Here is a 7,291-nt window from a genome sequence, read left to right as displayed (position 1 = left end):
TGTGTATATACGACCATGGATACGTTTTCTACCACATGCAAAACTTTTTCATGCTTCAGATTGAACGCCATTATGAATGAGTTTTTGCTTCAAAAAGATTATGAACGAGTTTTTGCTTAAAAAAATTATGAATGAGTTTATGCACGTTTAGTCAAATTTAAAGATGGGAACAGGACTCATATTTGAGTACGCGTACGTGCAAAGATATGTGTCTATGACTAGATCAGAATGGAGAATCACTTCACAGAATCAAGGAAGCTACTTTTTTCCACTCTCAGCCTCTTAGTTTATTTCAGAGAATCACTTCACAGAATCAGTAAAGAATTACTTCTCTCTGAAAAACTATTTGGTAGAGCTTCTGCTGGATTCAGCAAAAAATCAGCTCTGGGAGCTCTGCCAAACACACCCTCAGTTTAACATCGTTGCAGAAGTCTAGATGTTGCTTGGTTTGTTAGTATGTTGCGGCACGTCACAACTTTCTTACCCAATCCGGTTCATTTCCCCATTGCAAGTGTGGCGTTGAGAGAATGTTTGATACCCACCGGACATTACGTCGCCAAGCTGCGGTAGCAAATTTTCAGGCTACAAACGTGTCGTCAAAGTCAAGTAGAAACTATTGTGATTGTTGTAGACTACTCCCTCATCTGTCGTTCTCACTTCCCGAGAATTCAAATATAATCAACTTTGATCAAATATATATATAAAAAATATTAATATTTATGATACATATTAGTATCGTTAGATAGATTTTCATAATAAATTTATTTAAAAATATAAGTGTTGTTAATATTTTCTACAAATGTAGTCAAACTTAAAAAAATTTGACCAACACACTTCAACGGCGACAGATATTAAGGGACGGAGTACTCACCAACCAAATAGTATATTGGAAGTTATGGTGCCGCTGCAGTTTGGCGTAGCGGGCAGTGGCGGCCAACCAACCAAACACCCCTTGAATTTTAGCTCCGCATCCTCGGCACCTGCCACAAACATACCCCTCCTTCTTCCTGATGTATTCCAACCAGTTCATGGATATTGTCCAGTTATTTGTTCTTTACAAATTTAATGATATCTCCAATGAGGAATTATGGTTTATAGGCATATCATGGGTTATCTTGATATGGTTTCTTGTTTAATGGAGGAATTGACTATGCTTTGAAGACCAATAACGGATACTCCTAGGATGCATAATCCAGCTAATTGGTTATACGTAAGTACAGTGGCGTGGATATAAGCCTAGGGCTACTAGGGCCATGGCCCAGAGGCATAGGCCCATTTTCTCCACACTGTACAATGAATGTAGCACAAAGAGGCTCAGTTCTAGACAGTCCATCAGCCCATTTAGTGGCCCTAGGCATTGGGCCAGCCCAGCTATGCACCTGCGTAAGTAAATGGTGTAATTTTTAGTCACATTCATTCGTTCAATTCTATCCTATTTTTATTTAATTTATTTGAATTTTAGGTCATCACAAAACCTCCATTCCTAACTGAGGGGATATTTGCGTATGGCGTATATATCCCCGTGGGATATGTGTGGTGAAGTTATCTATGTGCCCGTTTGTATGATTGTATCTACTCAAAGGTATCCAACTAATTTTAGCTCTGATCCAAACAGGTCCATCTAATTCTTACTCCCTCCGAGTCGTTTTTACTTTTCTTTTCCAGATTCATAGATACTATTAAGACATAGGATATATCTAAATGCATAGCAAAATTTATAAATATAAAAATCTAAAAAAGCTAAAATCATCTATAATTTGGAACGAGGGGAGTCCAGCTAGCTATTTTCACCAGAGTTGGAACCAACGATTGGGTTTCTTGTCACTGCTAACATTGCCCTATCCGTTGCTGCTGCCCTCTCAGGTCAGAGAGACTGGCAGACCAGACCTCTGATCACATGCCCTCAGTTACTTCTGAACATTGAATCTCTAGAAAAACCATCAGCAATCTGTCACTCTGTCCTCAGCATTGCCAATTGGTATCAAATTAGATATTAACTTAGAAGACAAATCACTGAACTCAATCCGTCACATGCTTAAAAGCTAACTTTATGGTTATGTTGACACGGGTCAAGAAAGAAAGGAAAAAAAAAACAAAGAGACACCAGCACGCGTACAAATAGAACAAAACAACTAAAAGCATGAATTCAATCTAAGCATCTCCATTTTTGCCTCATTTCAAGTATTAGCAGCAACCAACATGGAGATCCTACAGGACACACAGCACAACAGTTGGCCTAAACCTTAGGTCTATAAACCCCTCTCAAAGAAGTGATTAGTGCTGTCGTAGAGAGCAAACCACAAGATCACAGATGGATGGATAAAGGTGCGCTACAGTCCTACAATTCTTACTTGTTGGTTTGCTGTATTGACAAGTCACTCAAGCCCACCACAAGCTCATCGATGTTAATCTGATCCAAGGACTTTGTTGTGTCATCAAGAGGCAAGGTTGGATATACAGCCTCTGGAGGGCTGCCATTCTCCTTGAGGAGCTTCTTCAGATCCTTGATGAGTTCAAGCTCTCCATCATCATCATCGGAAAAAGACAGCTCCAGATCCCAAACCTTGAAGATAGAATCTGTCGACTCTGCCTGCTCAAGAACTTCAGGTGAAGCCAGCTCATCACCATCCTCAGGTTTCACTGCATAACTATCCATTTGCTTTCCATGTTCATCTGCACCTCTGATTACATCAGCAACTTCGCAATCTTGACTACTATCCTTGTCATCATCGCTATTGTCCATCTGCTCCATGTGCACATCATCATGCTGACGTTTTGCCTCTGAGATAGAATGGACGCCTTGGTCATGCACAGCTTCAGAAGTATCAAAGGGACTTTCTGTAGGCTTCTCAAGGGCATCAAGCAAGGCATTCCTCATTGCTCCCCAGTCATGATCTGACAGTTCAGAAGTCTGAACGAAACATGAATCAGCCCAGGCAGCCTCTTCGGGTGAAGGTTCAACTGCCTTCGCATTTGATTTAATGGCTTCTAGAATAGCAGGCAATATATCATCAGATTCAGAAGCCTCAAGTTGCTCTTCTGTTAGACTTGGTTCTGACAGGAGAGCCAGGATGTCTCCATCTTCAGAAGTCATGGCCATGCACGGAACTTAGTAGCTCCTTAATGTGGAAGTGCCCTAGAGCGCCTGCAAATATGATAAAAAAGAAGGGGGGAACTGAACTGTAAGGATAGAGAAGATATCACTTTTTAAGATAAAGTTAAGGGAAGACCTGTAATCAGGTAACAAAATAATTAAATTACAGTAAAATTACAAAGAACAAGTAGCAAGGCAAGATGATAACATAATTGGCTAGTACTCATGAGGCAATTGGTGAACAACTGTGTTTGATACGCTACAGTTAGTTTTTTCAGCAGCCAGGAATCACAGTTGTACAGTAATTTGATTATTTGGGAAAGAAGTGAACTGGGCTTGTGTGGTCCGCTTGGCTCCTGTTAGCCTTAGAAACTTAGCAAAATCTGGGCTGCACACTAAAAGCATCGCAAAATTAACTCTTTGAATTAGACTTTATGTCATCCTTCACGACATCACTCATCAAAACTAGGCAAAATCTTCATTTCTTCAATTTTTTTATAGAGAAACTTTCATTAGGAGAACAAAAATGCCAGAATAGCTATGCTGCTTCAGTCATTCATATTAGGCAAGAAAAGGGAGGTCGTGCAACTCATGCCTATATAACCCCTAGGAGGACAGCCTACCACAAGTTAAGTTATTATTCCATGGACCTATAACCAGAGTGCTAAGAATTTTTTTCAAGACAAATTTTCAATTCAGCCCAGAAAAAAAGTTTCTGCAATATAAGATGGATAAACCTGAAACCAATGACCGCGTCCCTCATTCTATTTCTTCTCTATACATCAATAAGTTTTTAAACTTCCTATCATTTAATTTCCACGAAAAGACCATGTTATTGTAAGCAAAGACTGTAACAAAGATAACAGCCTGTACATGACAACTTCTGATTAAATAAGTGAGCAACAGATTGCATTTAAGTCAAACCAAGAAATGGATGGGTAGTGCAATGCGCACCTTGGATTCTACTCAAGCAAGCTGGAGCGTAATATTCAAATTTGCTCTGAAGTAAGATTATGAAACATGGTTGTATGTCTTCTTTAACTACGATAGTAACAGTTTCCTTTCACCCTGGTGCCTGATGCAGTGATGTTACCAAGGGACTTTTTAGTACTAAGAATTAATTGATGTTACAGCAAGCTCCTTTCTTTATTTACAACAACTAACAGAAATTACATGGATGAGCATAATTAATAGCAACAAATAGCAAGCCATTTTTTTAATAAGTGCTGATAGTTGGCAAATCCAGAATCTAGAGAAAATGACAAATTGCAAAGAATAAATACTACAGGTTCCCATGAGCACCCACCTGCCATAACGTGCTAAGTAATCGGGCAAAAAGTTTCCTACTTTTAGCCAGTGGAGTGTTTTATCAGTACCACGATCATGAGCTATTCTAATGATCCTGACTTGGATTCCAAAAGGTAAAGAGGAACATATTTAAGAATTGATTGAGCAGGATTTCTCATTTCCTAAGCTTAGTTTCAGTACTAACAAAACTCAGTTAACCTAAATCAGAAACCATCGAAAAGCAACTGCGCTAGTTTAACTGGAACCTTTGCTGATCATGGGGTTGGGATACTACTATAGGTTCATAACCAAGGAATGTGGTCAGCCAAAGTGGTTAATGAATTTGATAGCAATTTGAATTGTTCCTTGGTTGAATCCAGTGGGGTGAAACAGCCTTGACATATGTGCACTTGTCTGCAAATAAGCCATTACTATTTTTAAATCTTTCTTTGAGAAACTTGAGAACGTCATGTGGATGAGTATAAGATCTGAATCACATCATCTGAGGAAGTAGACTACGCTAAATTCCCTCTAGAGATAAAAAATAACTGCCACAAGTTGACCTAATCCACACCAGTTTGCACTAAAAGTATTTCCATGAGGGCAAAACGGCACAAATAAAAGAGTTCTTTGCCATTGGAACAAAATGAACAGAATTAGGAGAAAATTGGGCATCTAGCTCCTAAAAGATTGTATTCGTGTATAGCACCAAAGAACCTTCGCTGACATCAACAGCACTACGAGTCAGGGGCGGACCCAGTATAGGGCATGGGTGTACATGTGTACAACTGTTGCAAAAAGATCGAATTTAGTAGGTAAAATCATGGTCAGATCCGAATACAAATACCATAAGCTAAGGGTTTGGGTGTTTGATTTCGCGCAGCAGGATGGTAAGGGAGGGGAATAGGCAGGCATACCCCTGGCGGATGTTCGTCGCCGGCGAAGCGCCCGTCGCTCGACGAACAACGGGCAGCGCAACTCGCCCTGTCGTCGCCGCTAGGAAAGGAAGACCGGGGCCGAGAGAGAGAACAGAGAAGTCGTGGGAAGGGAGGGTGCTGCCGCACCAGCCGGACTCGAGCTGCAGCTGGGCAGGGGAGCGTGGAGGGCGGCGTACGCCACTGGCCGACCGCGTGGAGAGCGGCGGGCGCTGGGGGAGCGAAGGGAGGAGATGGGTCGCGGGGAGAAAGAGAACCGCAGCAGACGCCGTCGCACGCGAACCGGTTCGACCGATTTCGTGGGAGAGGGAGGAAGACCCCGTAATTTTAAAGTCCATTAGCCTAAAAATCAAAAATAAATTAATATTTCAACGTGACGAATTTAACAACTTTAAAAAATCAGAATAATACTCGAAAATAATATAATCAATATTTTTCAAAATATATATTAATATTTGGTAGAAAGTAGTACAGGCAACATTTTCTATAGGCTACGTGTGAGTAGAACAGATTCAACATTTTTTAAATGCTAGTTTTTAAATTTTTCTTCTTCTTCCTGAAGTCGGCAACCACTAGCAACGCGCGGTGGAGATAGACGACATCGATAAGCCACAGTGGTGGATGCGGTAGGGATGAGCGCTCGCAATGAGCACGAGAAGCCATGGCGGGAAGTTGTGCACGAGCCGCCGCAACAAGCATGAGCCGCAACAAGCATGAGCGGTGCATGGCGGAGGCGGCGCCGGTGAATGGCAATAAGGGTGGGGCGTGCAGTGAGCACGAGCGGTCCAAATCTGATAGAAATATTTGATCTTTTAATTTTTTAAGTATTACCTTAACATAATATGCCGGATTGACCTTTTAATTTTTTAAGTATTACCTTAACATAATATGCCGGTTTTCACCTCTAAAACTTTATAACTTGTAAATGATACTTTTAGAATATCATTGAAATCAAGCAGATGTATACTACTTTCAAGATCATATAAAAACAATATAAAGATTTTTTTCTTTTAATGATGGTTCTAAATAAAAGATTTTTTAACAAAAATATCGTTGCTACTAAAAATGAAAGTGAACATTTTTTAAATTTGATATTATAAAAGTATTAGTTATTTTTTAATTTGGCTAGCGCAACTATATTGTGATCTATTAAATTTTCGACGAAGATAACCAACCAGCGACTTTCTTATCGCTAGACTTTCTTATCGCTAAAGTTTGGGAGTTGCCATGATATCTTTCGAAATGTGCGGTGACTTGTGGAATGTATATTTTAGCCAAAAAATTAAAAATGTATTTAAACAAACACAACTTGCAAAATATGTTCTTCAATATATTTAGGATGGTTAGTTTCAACAAGTAGTTAAGATAACATTATTTTTTATTTGAAAATAAAGTCTACACTTATTTAAAAATCATGTAATAGGATAATATATATTTAGGAATAAAATTAAGAATTTATGTACACCTATTTTTATAGTTCTACGTCCGCCATTGCTACGAGTTCCCAAACCTCCCTAAAACTGCAGCTGAGTTAGGGTTAAGTTGAACCCAATAAATGAGGAAAGATAGAAATCACTGGTGTTAGCTTGTCCGTTCTCCACAACGCGGCTAACAAATCCGCAACAACAGACGGATTAGAGAGAAAAGAGAACATATGGGTTTCAGAGCTCGCAGGGAAGAAAAAGGAAATGGATTCGCAGTAGAACAAAAACTAGCCGCCCGTGCTGCCCGTCCAACACTCCAAGCAAGCTAGGGCGGACTCCTACCCAACAAGCAAAAGAAGAACCAACACCGATGGATCATGGGAGAAGGAATGAGGGTACCTGGTCGCGGAGCGCACCGCAGGGAGCCGTGCTCGGCCGGCACAGAGCGCGGCGAGAGAGTTACTGTGCGAAGTTCATCCCTCATTTTTCCTTTTAATTTTGCCACAATACCATTTTGAGCCTAGATCCTTCAGTCTAAGACTCTAAGAGAC

General features: G+C 40.2%; 1 protein-coding gene across 2 annotated transcripts; it reads right to left on the bottom strand.

The window, feature by feature from the left end:
- Nucleotides 1-2,119: 2,119 nt before the first annotated feature.
- On the bottom strand, nt 2,120-5,616 carry LOC117850961 (uncharacterized). Of its 2 annotated transcripts, XM_034732860.2 has the most exons (3): nt 5,299-5,616; nt 4,049-4,169; nt 2,120-3,145 (listed from the first exon to the last, which is right to left on the bottom strand). In XM_034732860.2, the coding sequence occupies exon 3, from the start codon at nt 3,098-3,100 to the stop codon at nt 2,348-2,350; it is 753 nt and encodes a 250-aa protein (XP_034588751.1). In that variant the 5' UTR covers nt 3,101-3,145; nt 4,049-4,169; nt 5,299-5,616; the 3' UTR covers nt 2,120-2,347. The 2 variants fall into 2 exon arrangements, with proteins under 2 accessions (XP_034588751.1, XP_034588744.1); XM_034732853.2 differs by lacking the exon at nt 4,049-4,169.
- Between the last annotated feature and the right edge of the window lie 1,675 nt (nt 5,617-7,291).

Source organism: Setaria viridis, chromosome 1 (assembly GCF_005286985.2).
Source record: "Setaria viridis chromosome 1, Setaria_viridis_v4.0, whole genome shotgun sequence".
In the NCBI taxonomy this organism is placed as follows: Eukaryota; Viridiplantae; Streptophyta; class Magnoliopsida; order Poales; family Poaceae; genus Setaria; species Setaria viridis.
The sequence above is the reverse complement of the archived record's forward strand: the minus strand, read 5'-3'. Positions and strand labels throughout refer to the sequence as shown.